The 22,964-nt window shown below is 44.8% G+C and overlaps 1 protein-coding gene across 1 annotated transcript in view; it reads right to left on the bottom strand.

Moving 5' to 3' along the window:
* Positions 1-22,953, bottom strand: part of ESF1 (ESF1 nucleolar pre-rRNA processing protein) — a 77,023-nt gene extending 54,070 nt beyond the window's left edge. The window contains exons 1-7 of the mRNA XM_075925629.2: positions 22,815-22,953; positions 17,924-18,647; positions 12,222-12,538; positions 9,182-9,295; positions 5,662-5,762; positions 3,394-3,546; positions 435-549 (exon numbers count right to left, since the gene is read on the bottom strand). Of these exons, the coding sequence (XP_075781744.2) occupies positions 435-549; positions 3,394-3,546; positions 5,662-5,762; positions 9,182-9,295; positions 12,222-12,538; positions 17,924-18,605 (1,482 nt within the window). The 5' untranslated portion in view covers positions 18,606-18,647; positions 22,815-22,953. The remainder of the gene's footprint in view (positions 1-434; positions 550-3,393; positions 3,547-5,661; positions 5,763-9,181; positions 9,296-12,221; positions 12,539-17,923; positions 18,648-22,814) is intronic.
* Between the last annotated feature and the right edge of the window lie 11 nt (positions 22,954-22,964).

Below are 22,964 nucleotides of genomic sequence, written 5' to 3'. Positions count from 1 at the left end.
AGTAGGGCAGGAGAGGATGGAGGTGACCCAGCAACTCAGCTGGGAACCCCATGTTGCAGAGGGGGCACAGAGGGGCGAGCAGCGCAGCAGGGAGTTCTGGCCCCTGAAGCTGAGTGGTAGCAGAAAGCTAGCAGTGGACACAGCGCCCCGGCCCCAGAGCCATGGTGCATCAGCCTGGGGATCCATGGCCAGGCAGGCAGCAATGGGGGCGAGCTGGAGCCCTAGCTGGGGGCAGCACGGGCTATGTTGGGAAGGAGCTCCCTAGTCCAGCAAATCCCCTCTTATGGGACCGGTCAGGTCCCAAGGGTGCTGGACGAGGGAGGTCCAATCTGTATCACCAGTGCCACCAATTTTTTGTTTACATCTCTTACGTAAACCAAGAAAAACAAAGCTAAACAAATTGTGAAGGGTTACAAAAAACACTGTTAAGATACCTTTGATGTTCCCATAGCAGCAGATGTGAAGTACTTTGGTTTATATGCAGCTCCATCCACTTCTGAGGCTACGTCCTTTGGCTCATCATCAAATACAATACCATCTGGAATAAATCTTGAAGGCAAGAAGATGTCTTGTTATTTAAACACATATTGTGATGTTTCAAAAGAACAAACAAATAGAATCAGCTTCTCTCTAATTAAAACCTTGCACATTAATACGAAAGAATTTACTAGGCTAAGAAGTGGATAAGCCCAAAGAGAGAAACGCACATGAAAAGAGTAAAAATCATATCACACAACTTAATATTTGTGGTTCGCACTGTACATAAAGTATCTACAACCTCTATATTTCATAAAATGTTGTGAAAAAGTTAAGTATTTTTTATAAAATAAATACAATTTAAGAAGTTAAATTGATTGCCCAGTTTAATATTTAGTGCTTTGCATATGGTCAGTATAGACATGCAATGCTTCCAACTGAAATGATTTGTATGTACATTATAAATCCTTCAAACAGCATAGATGAGACACATTAGAATGAATGTATTTTTTATTGGCCCAGAGAATCTTACATGGGCAAACAACACTGATTAAAAATACCAAGATATATCAAGCACAAGTGGGATTACAAAAACAACACTAAATATGTTACTGGACATACTTATGTGTTTCCTGGAAGATCAAGACACGAATATGTACATCATAACATTTAATGAGATAAAAAAATCTCTCAATTTTGCTTCTTAATTCTTATTTTCTGAGCACACCATTTTGAAGAAGAGAAAAAAAACCATCTTTATAAAAACAAACCTCACTTTTCTAAGCACTATTTGCTCTTTCAGGATGTAGCTAGTACAACAGTTCTGATTACTTTCAGTATTGTCACAAACTAGGAAAGAAAAAAATATTCTGAAGACAACTGAAAAACAAGTGGAAGTTAATAGGAAGCTGTGAAATCCTAAAAGGTTATTATCTTAAAAATCAAAATCTGTCTGAAAATTGTTTAAATACTATTTTACAGATGCTTACAACTACAGAAGTTGACTGAACTTGGTGAACAGACAATTTTGTTGTTTCCCATGTTGTATAGGTCTGTAAGGAGCAACATTGTTTAAAAGTAGAAAAACATTATTATAAAGCCATAACTATTAGCTGTGGGACATCCTGTGTATTTGTAGGGCCTGAAATTATTTAATCTCATTTTAAAATGCCGAGTAGGTTTCAAGTAGGGACGTAAGCAAATAGTCAAGCAGTCGATGACCCAATAAGCCTAGGCTTATTGGGTAGTTGAGTAGACTACTCACATATTCCTCCTGCTTGCTGCCTCTGCATTTTAAATGTAGTAAGAACTACCCAGGGTGGGCAGGCAGCCTGGCTCCTACTACACTTAAACTGCAGAGTCGCAGCAGGGGTACGTCCTGGACCTGGTGCAAGCCGAAACTGAGCCAGGTTACCTGCCCGTCTGGCTCTTACTATATTTAAATTGCAGTGGGGGTAGGTCCTGGACCCAGCACAAGCCAGGACAGAGCTGGGCTGCCTGTCAACCTGGCTACTAGTACATTTTACATGCAGAGCTGCAGCGGAGTAGGTCTCCAAGCAGATGGATCTGGCCCGCAGCCACCCTGACACTCCCTCACCCCCAGTCCAATCGAGCACACAAAATCTCCCCTTCCCCGACCAGGGGCACACGGCATCAGAGAAAACCTTCAGCTATTTTAAAACAGCCAACAGTTCTCTCTAGCTGCCACGCGCCCCTGGCAAGGCAGGGGTAGGGGGGTGAGAAACTTTGTGCACTTCCCCACCCCCAGGCCAATCAGAGTTTGTGGCAGGAGAGCACAAAAAGTATCCTGACCCTGCCGCTCCCGGGGCAGAGCAGGGCCACTTAGAAATGTGTGAAGTGACCTCCTTTTAAAAATTGACCCACCCCGGTCAATAGCATTAACAGATAAGCTAATTGACTACTCTATTATATCCCTATTTCCGACACATGCAATTTTAAGCACTCAGCAAAACTGGGATCTAACAAGATATGATTTTTATTGACAATGTTATAGCAGAACGCTTTTTTGTGCAAACAAAGGAATAGTATAATACAGGGGTGGGGAACCTTAGGCCGGAGGCCAAATGCTGTCCCAGCTTGCCTAAATCCGCCCCCCCCCCCCCCCCAAGGCTCAGGGCTTCCCCTCAGCATTGGGGAGCCCCTTGCTAGTGCTCCAGCCCTCCTGCTGCCCCATTGTAGGGCTGGAGAACCCAAAGTCTAACAGTCTGAGCCCCCCCCCCAGACTCTGGTGTGTGAGGGGAAGGTGGGGGAGTGTCTTTCTGCTTCTCAGTCAGGGGCCATGTCAGTGAGGTGTTGGGTTTTTTTGTTTTGCTTCTCACTTTTCTGTGGTCCTCGACTGATTTTTCTGTGGGTCAGCGGCACCTAACACAAAAAAGGTTCCCCAGCCCTGGTCTAGTGACAAAGCAGTACTGTAATTTAGCTTCCTGCCTTCTTAAGAAACATGGTTTTAAGTGAGCAAGCTTTCTGATTTTGTATCACAAAGCCTGAGCAAAATTATGAAGATAAGAGCAGCTATACATTTGTCACTCAAAACGGTAATAAAAGAACTAGTTCACTTTGTGCCTCAGGTGAAGGAAATAGACAGCTGCAGTGGTTTTTTTCTATTAATGTGCTACTGCTTTATTTGACTATAGAAGATGACTGAAAAAGCTGATGTAGTAATATTTGTCTCTTGAACCCCTTTAAAAACAGTCTCTTTAGGGTGGGAGTTTTCCATACAAGCTTTCTACTTGCTAGTAAAATTCCCCTTCGCTTTTTCTGACAAACCCAGATATAAACCAAAACACGCTTTATTTTCAAAGTTCTATACAGTTTTGCTAAACATTTAATAAGAATGAAGCTTACTTCCGATTTTTAAAACTTCAATTTTTTGTTAAAAGACACCATGTACTGTACCTGAGATCTACAAAAGAACAGCTACTTTCAAATTCCAGACCATCACACTCCTCATAAATTTTATTGGCTGTTTCAGGAGAATCACATTCTACCACTGCATAGAAGTATTTCAGTCGTTTGAACTGATAATCCCTCAATTTTTCTCTGCAAATCCTACAAAAGTGAAAGATATCCAAATAACTTTTGTTAAAACAATGAAATAAAGTTGCATCTTGAGAAATTCTTTGCAAACTTAACTTTTTAAAACTATGTATTACTTTGCAAAAAGGATCAGATCTTCTTCCTGCATCGAGTTGTACTAATTTCTATGGGACTCTGCACAGATATACATAAACGTTTAACTGCATGAATGCCATTCCACAACTGGAACCACAATCAGGATTTGTGTTGAAGAAACATTTTTCTTAATGCTGATTAGTTAATATGTGAAAGGACTAAGCCTCTTCTTTATAATGTAGGTACAAATTTTGGTATCAAAAAAAGTCTTTTCTTGTGCTTGTTTGAGAATCAAGTTTTAAAGAGGGATGCTGTGCATTAACTACTCCAATCTTCTTTTCTGTTTACTATTGTAGTCCCCTTACTAAAGGGGCCTCTGTTTTTTTTCCTGGAAAGACCCTGTGCTGCAATCCAGACTACAATTCCCATGAGCCCTTGGATAAAACAGGAAGAAAGAACTCTTGTGTGAGAGAGGACTGCTCTCTCTCTCTCCGTGTGCTTGAAGAAAGAGGCCTAGCAGTCTGGAACTCTGCCTTGGAGTTTGGAACCAAAGGGGGAGCCAGGCTGCTGCCAAGGACATTGACCCAGTGCAGGGGCTGTTGGAGTGTAGCTACTAGATGCCTGTTGGAACTGGGATTTAGCAGGCTGCTTCTGATAGGCACAGCATGAGGCAATACGTTTCTGGGCCTTGTTGGAAAAGTGCTGCCTGGGACAGAGCTGCTGTTTAGCCTAGACCAAATCTCCACAACAGCTGCAACATCAGCGCGCCAACACAAGCAAGTCTGGGTCTGAGTCTAGGGGTGTGCACACTCTGGGGTGGGGTCACTATTAGTACAAATGGTAGCTATATAAACTTCAATTATTGTTATGTGTTTTGTTAATGCTATTCATTGCTAATTCTGTTAATCCCGGTTTATTTAAGTTAAGTAAAGATTGTTTATTTTAAAGTATTCTATTAGATGTATAGGATTTGTAGTTGTTGTTTTGGATCCATATTATAGCTGGAATGACTATGTTCCTTGAGGCTCTCAAGGCACACCAGTGAGTGTGTACAAGGCCAGCCAGGTGGAGGCACCGCCATTTTACCTTCATTGCCAGCAAGGGACTGCAGCAAGGGGGTGGATAGGGCTTTCCCCAACTAAACAGCATCACCACTGGGGTGCTCAGGCTCTCTTTTAGGTTAAACATCAGGCGCCCAAGCACACCTGTGAGTGTGACCTGCTCCCGAGTAACCCAGGGAGGAAAAAGGGGGTTACACTATATTTATCCAAGATAGTTAAATATGAATTTTAAATGGCTAATCTGGGAAAATTCTCCAGTTCATAAAGAAGTGCACTTTCAATTTAATTGCATCCCATTTCTGTAACTCAGTCAATTAGGATTTTACCCACTGGTATGGGATATCACCATCTAGTGGTGAAAAGTAACTCACATAGTCCCAGTACATATTCCAGTCATCCTTTACTCAAAATGAGCTGCTTGCCTAAACAAATCTTTGTTTACAGATCTTGACATGCACTATGTATCAAAAAAACATTATTTTATGGTATCTTCACAAAATTATCGTCACCAAATTTTTTAGCTATTTACTAAGTCACTAGAAAAATACAGCACTTCATTAAATACTACAGTATAGCTCTGTAAGATACTGAATGTTTTCTGTTAAATGCTAAGTCTGCAAAGTGGAAACATGTCAAAACAGTCTTTTTGATCAGTTTTACTTTGACCTAGCATGTAAAGATTAAAAGGTAGATTGAAATTTTGATAAGCTATTCTCAAATGCTGTAAGGTGATCCATGCAGGTGAACCTCTGTCTGCTCAAGTGGATTTCCATTGCCTTCACGGAACAATTTGCACAACTAGGGCCTTAAGCTTTATGTCCCAACAAATGTATTCAAGTATATAATGTTATGAGGAGCCAGATTCAACCAAAAACACCCTTTGAAAAATTAGTAAAGGGGAGAAATGTTAAGAAAAGGTAAAATATAAGACTTCTATATAACATTTCAAATAAGGCCTGCTACTATCAACCATTGAAATTTAAATCAATACCAATCTTTCTCTGCTGCATCCTCTGGAATACTTAATAGTTCTACAGGCCCTTGCTGCTCCTCCTCTTTCAATCTCTTCTTTCCAAACTCTGAAGGATAAATCTACAAATATACAAAATAAATACAGGTTATAAACCAATTCCACAGTTGCAGTGTAGAGCATCCAAAGGGGAAAAAAATATATGAATCTAGGAGTTGAGAACATCACTTTTTCAGTGAGAAAACAACATTAAAAAGGATCCAATCCTGTAAACATTTACACATGTGCTTAAAAATTAAGCACACAACTAGTTCCAGTTATGGAAATGGATAGGACACCACTCAGTTTCAGGGATCTAACCACACACAGTGCAGCGTGCAGGACTGGTGTCATGTTGTGTTTAAAAAAAAATTGACTCAATTCATTTGTAATTTCAAGTTTAGAATAAAGAACTTTCATGTTTAGCAGTAGATTGAGTGCCAGATTGAAGGCTCAGTATGACGAAGGTAAGCAACTGTATAAATGTTCAGATTACTCTGATGTACAAATACATTATAGATTATATGTATGATAACAGAATAATGTTCAGCACTGAAACAATTGAAGTGACAATCAACTTGGAATCAGTTGCCAAAAAATAAAAACTATCAAACTGTTTCAGTTACTGTACTTGATCTCAATTCCCCCTTAACTGTGTTACTGTTTAAGGACCTACCCATCAGAATTGATCTATTCAGGCAAAATTTTATACCGGAGCAGGGAACCTTCTTTTGGTTTAGAGGCCATTGACTCACACAAAAAGTCAGTCAGGGGGCCTGTAGTAAGGTGGAGTGGCCACTCACTGACCTGGAAGGGAAAGAGCCCTTTTGTGAGCCCGGACAGACTACAGGGCCACACACACAAGTGAGAAGCAAAAAAAAAAAACAAACCACCACCCCCCCCCTCACTGACACGGCCCCGACTGAGGAGAAAGATACTCCCCATGTTCCCCTCCCCCACACCAGAGCCTAAGAGGGCGCAGCCTTGTAGTTTTTGTGTGTTCCAGCCCTGCGGTGAGGTAGCAGGGGGGGCTGGAGTGCCAGTGCCCTGAGCCTCAGGGGCCAGATCCAGACAAGCCGGATGCCACATCCAGCCACCAAGCCCGAGGTTCTCCAATTCTGCTTTATATCCTCATACAGAACCTTTCACAGAAATTAATCAGACGCCACTCAGGTTCAGGGATCTAACCTCACAGCTCAGACTGAAGGACTGGGGCCATATTGTGTTTGTCTGCCTTAAAAGGTCACAGATCCTAAACTGCCTTTTTGTTGGTTATTTCTCAAAGACCCCTCAAGCAGATAAATTAACTGAGAAGAGGCCAGAAAATCCCTCTCTCCCTCTTGGACAAGATGTAATATAACAGAAACCTGGGACCGGACCGGAGGGAGTAAAGCCTCCCGCAGATCCAAAGGGATCTTCCAAGGAACATCATGTCGAGTCTCTGAAGCTGACACCTGGCCAGCACTCCAACCACCAGCAAAATCAAAAGTAATCTACACCGCATTTGGAGCCTGCCTCCAAACTGCCAGCAGGAATGTGGTACTGTATGTGTGTGAGAGTATCACTTTACTCTTAAGAATCTATGTTAATAAACAACCCCAAAAGCAACACTGCTCCAGCCCACCCTTTGTCCGGGTTTGCTCCTCAAAAAGTCTGACGAAATGCAATACACATAGGGCTTGATCAGCCTATCATGCCACATAAATATCCACTAACAGATGGGAGATTAGGGCCCTTCTAAATTCATGGCCATAAAAATGCAGCATGGGCCATTCAATCTGGTCTTGTGTGTACTTTTATTCTATGCAGATTTCATGGGAGAGTCCACCATATCCAAATTGGGGATTCTAACCCAAAAGGGAGCTTTAGAGGAGACACATGGTTATTTTAGAATGGTCACAGTATTGCCACCCTCATTTCTGTGCTGCCTTCAGAGCTGGGTGGCTAGAGAGAGGGAGCTGCTGGCCAGGTGCTCAACCCTGAAAGTAGCACCCCACTAACAGCACCATCCTTACTTCTCCATTGCTGTCTTTAGAACTGGACAGTCAGAGAGCGGTGGCTGCTGCAGACCAAGGGTCCAGTTCTGCAGGCAGCAACGCAGAAATAAGGGTGGTAATGCCATGCCATATGCCCTTACTTCTGTGCTGCTGCTGGCAGCACGTCTGCTTACACAGTTGGGCTCCCAGACAGCAACCACTGCTGTCCAGCTGCCCAGCTCTGATGTCAGTGCTGCCATCAGCAGCAATGCAGAAGTAAAGACAGCTGTAGTACAACCCCCTATAATTGTAGACAACAGAATTTTATAATGTTTTATGTAATGTTCTTAATGGATAGTCTAAGAATAAATGTTAAACAGTTCTACTGGCTGCCCTTCTCTGGTTAGCAGGGAAGAACTATCTTTTAGGCCCTTAATAAAGATCCATCAAGCAGATTGCTTGTGTCTGTATCTGACATCAAAGCAGAAAGAAATCAGAAGGATCCTTGTGATTAAGCATAACACTGCGGCTCTTAGGAGTAATTAGAAAACAGATTGTTATGAAAAAATAGGATGAATGATTAAAAGTTTGTACTAAAAAACTTTATTGGAAATTGATACCTTTTGTGTATAGGCAAATGTATCCCTTTTCTCATGTGATATTTGGATAGTTCCTGGGGAGGGAGAGTGAATAAGTTTGGAACATGTTTGGAAAGATAACTTGTAGGCTCAGCAGTTTCAGAGTTAAGATGGTTGAAGAAGGGGGAGAAGAAGCCATAAGACTCAGAGGAGTCAAGTAACAATCAACTGGGCCCAAAACAAAGCAGACCAGTGCAGGACATATAGATGGCCTTGGAATTAAGAGTAAGCACCTCTTTACAGATAAACACTTGGAAGGAGGAACCAACATACTGAGGTCAGTGTAAAGAAGAACAACTCCCAGATAAATAGTTGTTAAACAGAACTGATGGTGATTAAGCGCTGATACAGCAAAATGTATAGACCTGAATGGGAGAAAAGTCTTTTAAAAGATGTGGTGTCTTGCATCAATCTCCTGGTCTCTTCAAGATGGGAGCGTTGGTTCAGACAGAAAGAAGCCACTGCATTTATGTTGCCTTGTCAGTGACTTAGACTGAGCAACAGACTGGTAACTTTAAGCAGTGAGAACACTGGGCGGGGGGGAGGGATGTAGAATGTTACATTGTCAATAAATGTGGCATTTTGCTTTAACCCCCTAAAAAATCCTGTGAAATTATTTCAATTGTAACACAAAGTTGTGAGCTCCAACAATTCCTTTTCAGGTCATGACCCTTAAAAATACAATACGCAGATTTAAATAGCTGAAATAATGAAATTTCTAACTTTTAAAATCCAGGACTAGATATAGCCTATATTTATTTTATAAAAAAAACAATACAAATCAATTGAATAGAGAGAGGAGAAAGGAAATCAACAAAAGGAACCAGGAAGAAAAATAATCTTGCTGGAAACAAAATACACTTATTTTTAGTTTTAAAGAATTCTTACCTTTACAGAAAATATAACACCTCCTTTAGGTATGAAAGAATTAAACAGAGCCAGTAGGTCTTTAGCCTTTAGCCTATCCCAGTCCATATTGCAAACTGCCAATCTACTTGTGATCTGCATAGAAAAAGGCAAAAAAATATTAATTTAACAAGATTTTGATTGCTGAGCAGAAAATCTTATTTTCAAGTTACTGTCCTTTGATGAAGTCACAGTATGTGCTGAACTTTAGAGAAAGCCATAAGAATAACATCTCCCACATCACTTTCTATCGCTGATGGTTCTATCACTACCATGGTTCTTAAGTGGTGGCTACCTAGCAAACAGAAATGTTCAATAAATAGGCTTCACTATTTTTTCAAACAGATAACGTACTGTACGATGGCTTTCTATATTTCACTTTCCTAGAGTTCACCTACTGTTCTAGGCAACAGAACTATGGACAATTTTTTACAGCTGTGAGTAAGAAGCAGTAGTTTTTTAAATTTTTCTAATTTAAAACTTGTGTTTTTACTTTCCCAGAGAACTTCTGCAGACCTAAAAAGAACTAGGTCCCTTCCTGACAGAAGTTGACAGCAATAGGTCCCCCTGAAACAATGTTGGAAAAAAGTTTAACTGCTACTGCTGAATAGACAAAATTGTATTCAGCTCCATTACAGAAAAATGACTTCCCGTTTGATCAGCAGCAGAGGCACCAAGACTGTCTCTCTGCATTTGACAACAATACTAAAAAACAAACTTGAAAGGCTACTTCTGGAGCCATCACTTCTTAAAAACTAAAACCTAAAGATCTGGTAAATGGCCTAGAATTGTGGCTCTCAACCTTTTGAGACCACTGTGCCCCTGTCAGGAGTCTGATTTGTCTCATATACCCCCAAGTTACATCTCACTTAAAAACTACTTGCTTTACTCAATCAGACATGAAATACAAAATAGTCACAGCACATTGTTACTGCAAAAGTGCTTACTCTCATTTTTATTGATGTGAAATTTTAGTTTGTACTGACCTCACTAATAATGAGGAATCCTGTGGATCCCAAAGATTCACAGATTTATTTGGGCATAGCATTCATGGGTCAAAACAAGTTTGTCAGCTGCATCTGACAAAATGGTTTTGACCCATAAAGGCTTATGCTGAAATTAGGGATGTAAAATCCCCTTTTATTAGTTAACTGTTTAAACTTTATGCTTAACTGATTCCATGGGTGCTGTGCCAGCTGGGCTAGAGTGTCCCCTGCTCATACCAGCTAACCATTCTGTTAGTATTTAAGATACTAGGGGGTGGTGCCCGCTAGCTACTCACTACGGTTGCCAACCTTCCTTCTCTGGAGTAGGCAGCTTCAGCTGCCCCCAACCCATTCACTGAGAGGGCCAAGCTGAGCTGTGGCAGCCCTGTCCTGCCCTGGCTCTCTCCCTGCCAGCCATCAGGCCCCACCCCGCCACCAGGCTCCTCGCAGCATTTCAAAGCGGCAGTACCGCATGGAGCTTAGGATCAGTAGGGGAGTCACCAGCTGATCCTGGGCTCCACACAGGGTTGCCACTTTGAAGTACCCTCTTCTCTTCCCCTTGTACTTGCTGCCTCTTGCAGCAAGGGGGGAGGGAGGGGAAGAGAGCAACTAGTTGACTAGCCTGTTGCCTATCCAATAAGCATCTGCTTATCAGATAGTGGACTAGTCCTTCACATCCCTAGTAGTAAGAGCAATGCGCAAGCTAGAACTGCTTAGTCACAGCTTGCACTAGGTCCCAGACCACTGCAGTTCCGCCTTGTAAATGTAGTAAAAGCCACTTGGCTGTTACTACATTTAAAAGGCAGAGCCGCAGCCGTGGACCTACCCCAGACTTAAACCTGCTGCAGCTCTGCTGTTTAAATGTAGTAGGACCTGGGCTGCCTGAACACCCAGCTCCTACTACAATTAAACGGGAGAGCCACAGCTTATCGACTAATCATGTACTCAATACAAATTGTATTGAGTACATGATTAGTCAATTACCTGCTTTGTATCATCCTTACCAGAAACCACCCTTACAGAAACAGCAAGATGCCTCCCTCACTCTTCTCTGGCACAAGTCGTTGCTTGCCCATCACTCCCATCACCCTCTGTCCTCTCAGACACTCCTTCTGCAAACACTGCTTCCCCCCCCAACACTGAATGCAGATCAAACTCTCTTCCTCTTTGGACAGGAGGAGAGCCTGCCAAACTCAGAAACCCAACCCAACAGGAGCAGCATCAGGAATTTACCTTTCGCCTCACGCTCCTCACACCACACCCATCCCCACAATACTGATTTTTCTGAGGAAAAAGTTACCTTTCAAATAAGCCAAGGTTCCTCTAAAGCAGTGGTCCCCAACGCGGTGCCCACAGGTGTCATGGCACCCACGGGCGCATTTAAGTGCACCCGCAGAATGATCTAGGCCGGCCCCAACCCCCGAGCGCGCAGCAGCCCTGAAAGGTTGCGGACCACTGTTCTAAAGTACACAGATACAAAACAGTACACTTAATAAAAGCTAACCCAGCAACAACATAGGGGAAAAAAAACGTCCTGCACAATCCACTTCCCTGCTGCATGCTAAAATCCATATCAATGGCAAAGGCAAGGTGAACTTCTAGGCGCTTAAGAGAAGCTTTACATTGCATTGGAGAAGCTTTACAGTACATTATTTTTGAGTGGAGTTATGGAAAAAAAATCTAATTTTGTAAGTTCAGCTTTTATGATAAAGAGATTACACTAGTTCTTGTATGAGGTGAACTGAAATACTAATGATTTTGTTTATATGTTTTACAGTGCAAATATTTATAATAAAAAATAATATCAAGTAAGCCATGCTTATTTTGTGTTGCTACTAAAATATTTAGGAAAGTAGAAAACATCAAAAAATATAGTAATAAAATGGCATTCTATTACTCGTGAACAGTGTGATTGTGATTAGTGTGTTTAATCATTTTGCCAACTTTTTTTGCTAATTATGAGAGTTGTCTTCTGCTTATTTGACTGATCAGTTGCACTCATTTTATAACAATTTTTCCCTTTACAAAAATGTTACCTCAGCTGTACGAGGAGCATCCATATCCAATTCTCTCCAGGAATGCTCGATCTCTGGCTCCTTTGGAAATATTTCAGACATATCATCTTCTTCTTCCTCTTCAGAGCTGGTTTCAATATTTCCTTTCCCCCTAGCCAGATCAGGCCCACTGTCATCTTCTTCTGAATCATCACTATCTTCCTCTCCTGTTTCTGCTTCATCTCCTGACTCTTCTTCCTCTCCTGTTTCTGCTTCATCTCCTGACTCTTCTTCCTCTCCTGTTTCTGCTTCATCTCCTGACTCTTCTTCCTCTCCTGTTTCTGCATCAGCTTTAGATTCTGCATAAACAAAATAATTTTATATTTTTAGAAATTTCATCTAACTGTTTTTGCTGATGTTACTTGGTTCATATGCAATAGCAGCCTTATTCGTTGAAAAGGCACATAATAGCTTTAATATTACTTGTGTGTGTATGCAGTTCCATTAGTATATATGGTGCTTTATGAAGAAAATGATAACTTGATTCCTGTTGCAAGAAGTTTACAGTCTAAGTTACTACTATGTTTATTTTACACTAACTTATGAATTTGTTATGTATATATGACACCTGGAGAAATTACATCAGGCAATAGAATACCATAAACACTGAGTCACTGCAGATGAGAGTCTTTTTGATTTCTATATTCCAAACTAGCAGAAATACTCAGCATTGCCCAGGGAAACTACGTCAATTACATTAAAACCGCATATTGTATTGGAAATACTTTAAGAAATTAACATAACTTAGTTTGTAGCCAAAGGGAAAGGATCTCGTAGTTGCAGGTTATGTGACATGCTTAACAGAACAGTCCAGCAAATGCCGATGATCAGGCGCTACTATAAACTAATTATCAGTGGGCCCAATTGGGACTGTGGGGAAACCGGGAGAACCAATTTTGAGATATAACCAATCCAGTTATTTAAGTTAGGAAATCAGCAGTTATCCGTTCAAAATTTTGTGTTTCTAGCTCTGACCATTTCAGAGATCTTTTGGGACAAACAAACAAATTTTCGGAAATATTTATGAGATAATTAAATTTGAAAAATGAATTAAATAAGAATATTATGACCCAAGAAGCTCTTCATGGCAACTGACAAGGGACTTCAGAAACTTCCTATTCTGGTATGTACATTCTGGGTTCACTAAAGAATGTCACAGGGTCTTAAAGTATCTCAGCCTGGTAATTTAGTAATTCTGTGAGCATTCTGTAGATAATGGATATTGCAGGGAACACCACGAAGACGTGGTACTTATGTGTACTATCATGACTCATACAGGGTATGTCTACACTGCAGAGCTTTTTCGGAAAAATGTCTATTTTTCCAAAAAAACATCACTTACGTCCACTCTGTAATTGCATTCTTTTGAAAAAAAAAGAAAAGCGGGGTTTTTATGACATTGGTAAACCACTTTCTACAAGGAAGAGAGATCTTTTTGAAAAAGGCGTGTGTGGGCGGGAAAGAAGTTCTTTCAAAAGAAGAAGAGGAAAGAGGAAAAAGCACAGGTGCCCTAGTGGCCACTCCGCCCATAGCAATCACAGCTTACACATTCAGTGTGGACGCTATCTTTCGAAAAAGCAGATCACTTTTTCAATGCACTTCTGCTATGTAAATGCTCTCTTTCAGAAGTTCTCAGAATATCTCTTCCGGAAAAGCTTCTTCTGAAAGAAGCCTGTAGTCTAAACATAACCACAGAGAGGGTATAGCCTGCAGAGGCCTGGAAGTCAATTCCTGTGTTGCCAGAGGCTGATGGATTCAGGGAGCTGAAGACAAGGCCAGGCGGCGATGAGAAGAAACCTGCACAGACAAAAAATTTTGTATCCACAGCCGCAAAAACGAGCCACAGATATCAGTGTCCACATCTGAGGATGCAGATACTCATGGATAAAGCAGATATCCGCGGATTTGCAAGCCTCTCGTGATGGGGTGGTTCAGAACCCAAGGTGACTCTGGGGACGATCACAAAAATTGTAACAGGATACTGAGAATCTTTATTAAACTAACTGAGTTGTAGTTATATCTTCTCTCAAATGAACAGAATCAGAATTTAACTGTCTTAAAGGCCCAATACTCCTAAAGAAGTTTTTCCCTTATCTCAAGAAATGGGTGAGCATCTGTGCTACTAAAGCAGAAGAATCAGAATTACAATTACAAAGCATCATGGCTACAACATGCAGCATAGTGTCATAAGGACAACCACAACATTCTTGGTGGCTATAGAGCTGTTACAATAATAATTCAGAGAGTCTGACCAGGTGAAAATCAACCATCCTGTCTACTGACTCTTCACTGTTATTTCATTCTAACATATTTTTGGCAAACATTTTGAAAGCACATCATATTTTCTCTCTGACTCTTGAATCAAGAAGTGTTTAACTGCTTTACTATTTAGTAACAACTGGGGAGCAATGCCCCCTGCTCGCTATACTTGCCAACTCCCCGTCTCTGAGGATAGGCAGGGCTGGCTCTCCCACCAGCCACTGGGGCAGACCAGGGCCACTCCACACCCAGCCTCTCACGTTTCCCTCCCCCCCACGCCACTCAGCTTCACTCTGGCCTCTCAGCCCTGGTCCCCCACCCTGCTCCTCAGTCGCAGCCCCAGTCTTTCGCCCCCCTCAGGCCGCTGGAGGAGGGCCGGGGAGGAAACAGAAGACAGTGGGGGGTAGCAGCAGTGGCTCTTCACTGCACTCCAGGATAAGGATGTTAGGACTAGCTAACTATCCGATAAGCAAAGGATAGTTGACTAGTTGATTCTCTCCCCCTCTCCCTCGACACTGCCTCCATCAGATAGAGGCAGCAAAGTGGGGGGTGGGGACAGGGGGTACCTCAAAATGGCAACGGCGCTGCCCCTTTGAAATGCTAAGGTGGTGTTTCAATACAGCCGCCCCGCATACAGCCCGGGGTGAGCTGGGGACTCCCCAGCTGATCCCAAACCCCGCGCGGCATTTCCACGGAACCCAGAATCAACTAGGGAGTCCCCAGTTGACCCCGGGTTCTGGAAAAATGCAGCACAGAACCCGTGGTCAGCTGATTTTACGTATTTCAAATGGGCAGCGCTGCATGAAGCCCGGGGCCAGCGGGGGACTCTGAGTCCCCTGTTGAACCCAGGCTCCATGCTGCACTTCCGCTTTGAAATGCACAACAGCCCCCGCTGGGAACTCTTATACAGTTCAAAGCTGGCACACTGCAAGCAGCTCAGAGTCAGGGGGACTTCCCGGGAGGAATGGAGTTCCACATTCCTCCTTAGAAAGGTACTCTTTCAAATAGGGGCTCTTGTACCTTTCAAAGGAGGAATGCAGAAGTGCCAATCGACTAGTCGATGGAAATTCGATCAACTACTCAACAAGTAAAATAACCAATAGTTAACATCCCTACTCCGGGAACCTGACGCTTCAGGATCCAGCGGGGAACTGCTGCCTCCACATGGGCAGCGCTTAGGCTGCAGCCTACCTGGTGCTCCAGCCTTGAACCCCCTTTTCCCCCCACAAGATTACAGCACCAGCTTCCTACGGGGAGGGGTAAGAGGAGGAAATCCTGAACCTCCACATTGGATTTGCCTTGTGGGGAAGCACATGTGCTGCTGTGGGGAAAAGAAGGGAGGAGCGGGATAGTGAGGGGAAGAGCCAGGGCCCAGAGACCCTTGACCCACAGCCCACACCCATCCTTCCATCCCTACCTCCACCTCCATCCCTACAACTACCATCCTCCCTAACCCTTCCCCCTCCACACACTGCCCATCCCCAACCTCACCCCTGCCTCCATTCCTACATCCACCCATCCTCCCTACTGCTATTCCCGCCCACACTGCCTATCCCCATCCGCCATTCCTACACCCTCATCCTTCCCTAACCCCTCTCCCTCCACAATGCCCACTCCCTCGCCTCCATTGCTATATCCCCCTCACCTCACTATCCCCCATTACTGTATTACCTATCCCCATACACCCGCCTCCCTCAGTTCTTCTCAAGCGGCTCCCAGCTGCAACTCAAGGCACCTAGGAATGAGAGGACAGCGGGAGACTGCAGAGTGGCTGCAACACATGGAATCACCCAGCCCAGTCTGCTCCGAAGCAGTCCAATGCTCCCCAGGACCGACAATGCTGTTTTCCGCTCCCCTCCCCCCACCGCAGCCCTGCTTCTCCACTCACTCCTCCCTTCCTCACAGCAGCACATATGCTTCCCCACAAGGCAAATCCAGGGGAGGCCACATGGCTTGCGGCTCCTCAGACCACAAAGTCAGAAAGAGGGGACGCAGAGCAATGCCGCAGAAAAAGTTATCTTTAATATATAGAGAGAAGAGATATGTAACTTGTTCCAAAAAGCTTTGAATATTTTAAATTTTTCCTTCCTCATGACTCAGTATCAGGATAGTTTTAATTTTAAATCAGAGAACACACATATTCAAACACAGGACATTACAGGCAGTCCCCGGGTTATGTACAAGATAGGGACTGTATGTTTGTTCTTAAGTTGAATCGGTATGTAAGTCGGAACTGGCGTCCAGATTCAGCCGCTACTGAAACTGACCAGCAGCTGACTACAGGAAGCCCGAGGCAGAGTTGCTCTGCCCCGGGCTTCCTGGAATCAGCCTCTGATCAGTTTCAACAGGCTGAATCTGAACGCCAGTTCCGACTTACATACAGATTCAACTTAAGAACCCCAGGTGTCCCCAAGTCAGCTGCTGCTGAAACTGATCAGCGGCGGCTGAATCAGGACACCTGGGGCAGAGCAGCTGGGGTGCTGCCGGGTTGGTCCAGTAGCGCCCAGAGCGGTGCTGCGGGACCAACCGGCAGCGCCCCAGCTGCTCTACCACAGGCGTCCGGAGAAAAGCCTGGTCTGCTGGGGGGGAGGGCGTACTAGCTGCGCCCTCCCTCCCCCAGCAGACCAGGGAGACGCGGGCAGCGGACCGAGACGCACCGCGGTCCCGCCACCCGGGTCCTCCGCGGCTTTGCTCCCCGTCTCCCTGATCTGCTGGAGACCAGCAGATCAGGGAGATGGGGAGCAAAGCCGCGGAGCATGCGGGCAGAGGACAGCCCAGACGCGCCGCGGCTGTCCCGCTGCCGGCGTCCTCAGAGGTTTTGCTCCCCGTCTCAGCAGACAAGGGAGACGGGCAGCAAACCCCGTTCGTAACTGGGGGACTGCCTGTACATCAATACTGAACCATCAATTTAAAGTTCTGAAATAGAACTGCAGCAATTAAAAACAATTCTAAGTACATTCTTGAAACATTCATTTTCTGTCCTTTCTTGTCCTTTCTTAGTGCAAAGTAAAATCTGTACCCGTTCTCTTTTGAAACATCATTCTTTCCAACCTAAGGGCCTAAAACTGTAAACACTTAGGAAGGTTAACTAAAGTTGCTCACATGCTTAAGTAATTTTTGTTTGCAGTATCAAGCCATAAGTTTCTTCCTAATTCATTTGGAAAATACACTGAAACATGTCTTCACCATTTTATTCTTCCAAACTGTCCTAACAAATGCAAAACAGCTTTACTATTGTACTTGTTTAAAAATTCATCTCTCCCAATAAGATGAACATACAGAAGTTATTTAAAAGCAGAAAAGGCTAGATTAGTTTTTCAAATGACTGATCTTGCAAGTTGATCCAAGAAAAGGTATTACCTCATACACTCTGATCTTGCAAAAGACACACACTTAAAAAAAGCACATCCTTAAATTTAACAAACCTGATTCAGTTTTCCTTTCCTCCAAAGAAAACGTTGTTCCGGGACTCCTGACTGATTTCATACTACTTGCTTTTGAAGTCTCCTGTTTGCTTGGAGATAAATCTGACCTCACCACAGTTTGTTGGTTTTCCCCTTTCCATACAAGTTCTTTATCATTCGGTGGAGGACCAATTTCTACATTAATATTCTTACAGTCTTTTTTCAACTTTGAGCTACACAAGCTGGTAATCATAGTAAAACTTTTCTGTCCATTTTCAGAGTCATCAGATTTTGATGGAGCTCCACATTTGTGACCCATTTCCTCATGAACTATTTTGCTTTCTCCTTCAGTAGGTTTTTTAAGCAGTTTCCCAGAGGCTGCTACTCCTTTACATTTTGACTTTTTCTTCTTCTTCTTCTTCATTTTCTTTCCAGCAAACACTTCAGTGTCAACTCCTGAAAGATCAGAGTCTGAATCTGAAAGCTCATAAAAGCGTTTCAGATCCTCAGTAGAGCTGTGGTTAATAGGACGGCCTCTTTTATCAATAGTATATTTCAACTTAAACTTCTTGTCATGAAACATAGCCCGAAATCTTTTATCAATCTTGATTTTGCGGTCTTTTTCTGGCATTTCCCAAAATCTAGGGTCCTTTGTAACATGGCTAAATCGTTGGTCACTAGTCAGTTCCTTCCTTGATGCCATTTTTTGACAATTTTGACAATTTTGGATCAGAACTTGGTCACCCTAAAACATAAAAATACAGACTAATAATGTGTTTCTTTATATAATGCTTAATACTACAAATCTTAACAAAATAAAAACCTACTTTAATGCATATTATTAAATTCACTTAAGTGTTGTGTTACAAGTAATAGAGCATAGCGTATTTACTGACCCCTGTTTTTCAAGGGAAAAAAAGAAGGCTGGAGGAAAGGAAAAAATTCCTATTTTAAAAAAACAGTTAAAAATAGGGACATTAAAACAGGTAACCAGTTAGATGATAACATGTAATCAGTTAACTATTTTAGCCTAGATCCCAGAGTCTCTCTTCCCCCACACCCAGTAAGTGCAGGGTTCCACCCTCCATCCAGCTCCAGTCTGGCCACTTAATTCTGGTGACAGCAAGAGCTGATTAAGCGATACGCATACAAGTAAACCCCATGCTTGTAGGTATGCTTAGTGATAAAATCCCTAATTCAAAATAATAATTAAAAAGAAGAGTTAAAAGTTATTGCAGATTCTATGTCTGTTCAAGTACCAGGCAAGATTTTGCACTTCTGCAGTAATTCAGATTTGACCAGCTGGTCCAGCACCCTCGGAACCTGAGAGGTCCTGAACCAGGGAGTTTGCCAAATTAGGATAGGTCAATGCTCCCCTGCTGGCCACCAGCCTCTGGACTCCCTTCCAGTCGTTAGCCCACTCCCCACTGCCAGCCCCAGCCACTGGGCTCTGGTCAGGTCCAGCAAGGCTCCCTCCCCCTCCTACTAGCTGCAGCTTGCCACCCACCACCAGCCTTGCTGCAGCCTGTCCAGCCAGGGTACCCTACCCACTGTAGGAGCCCCAGATGGCCCTGCTACCAATGGCTTAGCTGGGTGTCTCAGCCATTGAGACTCCTAACCGCTGGGGCTCGGTGCATCAAAATCTGTGGTCCTGTGGGACCAAAGATGTTGCTCGATTTTAGAAGTTCAACCTGTATTTTCCTTTTCTTATTGTTTAGGTTTGACTTATTGGTGGGCAAACTACAGCCCACATTCAGCTCACCAAGATTTCACCTGCAGCCCGCTGATTCACAGCATTCAAGCTCTGGGAGGGCAAAGGAAGAGTGGGGAATGGAGCACAAACCAGTCATTGTAAAAGTGCTGGGGAGAAGTAGTAAGCGTGGGGCTCCAATGTCCAAGAGTGTGAGAGGCGGGGGGCAGACAAGAGTGGCCATAGGCCACAAGTTGCCCACCTGCAGACCACTGAGACAAAGGAGTGCCACTCATGTGGCCCACTCATCTTGGCTGCCTATCACTGGTGTATAGTAAGCATGTTGAAGTAAATAACTGCTATTCCACTTGAGTTTACCAAGACATGTTCTGCAATAAGAATGGGAGCACTCACTCCTGTCCCCCGGCCAAGATGCTGCACCCTCAGCTTGCTCCAACTACTTCTGTTGTTCCTGCACCCTCCAGCTGGCCAGACACCCTACTCCCACCCAGACCTTGTAACCTCTCCCCTTTCTATGACCCACCTCCCTCACAGATCATGTACCCCATGCCTATTCCATTCACTGGCAGCCCTGTCTCACACTGAATCTCTTATTTTTGTCCCTACACCAGAGACTAAGGGGTTCCAAAAAATCCACTAACTCCGGTATCTCAGAAAAGTAAACCTGGCCTATGGGAAACCCTGAATCTCAGTTCCCACTGTTCCTTCCCCTCACCACAGGAGGCTGGAGCATCAGAGGAGTGAAGTGTGTCAGCTGGGGACCACATCAGTGAGGGTTCGGGGTTTTTGGAGAAGTTTTTTTGCTTCTCACTTGTGAGGTCTCCAAAAGATTTTTCTGTGGGTCAGTGGACCTACACCCAAAAATGGTTCCCCACCCTGCCATAAATAAAGAAAAACACTGAAACCTTTTGTTTTGGGCTTAAATTAATATTTTACTTTATTTAAAATGAAATTTGATAAACATGAGGAATTTAAAATGCTTAGTCTATTTAATAATTTAAATTAAACCGTTCTCCCTAGCTGCAGCTGGTTCAGAAAATATTGTCACCATACCCACCCTGCCCCTTCTGCCTCCTCCGCCCGTCACTGAAATCCGTAAATAGAAATGAGTAAGTTAAATCTTGGCAGCCACTTCTGAAAGTTGTCAACCCCTGTGCAAGACTATATATAGTATATGTATCTAGTTCCAGAATTAGTAATTTATAACAATGCTCTTTTACCAGCTTCCATTCTATAGGATTCCCCCTCACACCACCTTCTTATAGCTCACTTTGACTGGGAGAATACCAATGATTAACCAAACAAGATTACTGAGGAACACTGGTACTAAAATGCTTCTCTAACAAATGAATGAAATCTTGTGAGAAGTATTCTAGCTAGCAGCTTTGGAAGTTACCTTGTCTCCTAGGTTCACGGTAGATTCCCACACATACAACGCAGGAAACTGCTTTTGAGAAGTTTGTTGGCATAGCCACATTTGCCCACACCCCCAAACTATTCGAGACAGAAGGTGGGAAAGACAATATCTTTTATTGTAGTGGTTCCCAATGTTTATCATCTCATTGACCGGCAAATCCCTTCACAAACTTTTGGCAGACTGATAACATTGTATTTGCATATTCATTATGTAAACGAGTATTCAAATAAAATGTTACCTGTCTGTCCAAATTTTGAGATAGGGCTTGCCAGTCAGTGGTATAAAAAGCCCCAGCCCACAGTGCCAGCCCTAGTCCCTAGAGTCCGTCACCCCTCCATTACCCCCCTCAGCACCAGCCAGTGGACACAAAGTCCCCTGCACCCAACCCTCCCGTGCCATCCTCTTGTCCTCAGAGTTCCCTAGTGTCAGCCCCCCTACTCTAAACACTTCAGTGCCAGCCTCCTGTTTACAAAGCCCTATTGCACCCAATCCCTCAAGTCCCCAATATTAGCCCTGTCCCCAGTGCCACCAACTGCCAGCTCCCTATCCTGGATGTTACCGTGCCCCTCAGTGTCAGCCTCACACGCCTTTTAGAGCCCCCACCTCCAGAACCCCCATGCCTGTTCTGCCCCCCTTACCTAGCTCTGCCGCTGCCTTCCAGCCATCGACTGCAGAGCACTTCCCTGTGTGGCAAAAGGGCTGCACGGAGCCTGCAGTGTGCGAGGCCCCTGCTGAGTGCCTCAGCAGCCAGGCTCCACGTGGCTCCATCAGAGGGCTGCGGCAGCCGGCCCCCTGCTAAGTGCAGCTGCAGCGCTTCGCAGAGGCAAAGCGCCATGAGGAGCCCAGCTGCTGCTGCACTCATCTGGGGCCAAGTAACTTGGCTGTGGCAGCCAAGCCCCTGTTGAGCGCCGCAGCCGCTGGGCTCCACGGGGCATCTAGCCCCAGTTGAGGACTGAAGCTGCCCATCATGCAGCCCTGCCAGCTGGGCCGTGTAGCAGCCAAAGGAGCTTGAATTGAGGCCAAGGTGAAGCTAATCCAGTAGGAACAACATCACTGTGGCCCTAGCTACTGCTGTGCCACTCACCCCGTTGCTGCGTGCGGAATCCCAGCAGGTGGGGGCATGGCCTGGCAGTGTGCTGGGGCCAGGCAGGCAGGCTCATGGCCCACCACCAGTCCACAGACCGGCAATTGGGAACCGCTGTTGTATTGGACCAACGTCTGCTGTTGAGAGGAACTGTGGAACTCTGCCAGGAGCCAAAGCTGGCGCTCGCTCTCTCACAGAGGCTGGTCCCACGGAAGATGCCACCTCGTTAGGGGTGTTACCAAGCGGCGGTTACACGATTACCCAGCCTATCGGTTAATCCTAACGGCTCCCACTCACACAGCTGCCCTATCAGAAGCAGGAAAGGGAGGGCAGGGCCGGAGCCAGAGGGGAACCAGCGCTGAGGGGGAGGGGACTCCCGCCTGCCCCTGCCGCAAACGCGACACGTTGACGGGACGCTGCTAACATGCCCACGCCTCGCCCGCCCGCGCTGCTCCCGCCCTTCAGACGGGCACGTCGGGGCTGCGACATCCGCGGAGTCACGTTCAGCGGGGGGAGCTCGCTCGCACAGCGCCGCGGGGCCCGGACCCGACACCTCCCTCAGGACAAGGCCGCCGCCTCCCTCTCCGGCCCAAGAGCCTGCCCCGAACGGACTCCGGCCGCGGCGCTTGGGAGCGGCGCGAGGAGCGTACCCCTCGGGACCGCGCGAGCCCGACTACCCGCTCCCCTCAGCCTCACTCACCTGCGGCTACCCGCCCCAAGTCCGCGCGCGCCGCCTGGCAGTAATTACAAATGCACGACGGGGGCTCGTACAGGACAAATAGCCAAACGCCCACAGCACCGTGCGGGTCTCTGCACGCGGATTTGCACGCATGCGCAGCCACTTCTCGCT

The sequence above is a fragment of the Pelodiscus sinensis genome, chromosome 3 (genome assembly GCF_052426305.1).
Source record: "Pelodiscus sinensis isolate ZL-2025 chromosome 3, ASM5242630v1, whole genome shotgun sequence".
NCBI lineage: Eukaryota > Metazoa > Chordata > Testudines > Trionychidae > Pelodiscus > Pelodiscus sinensis.
This window is presented reverse-complemented; position numbering and strand designations above follow the sequence as displayed.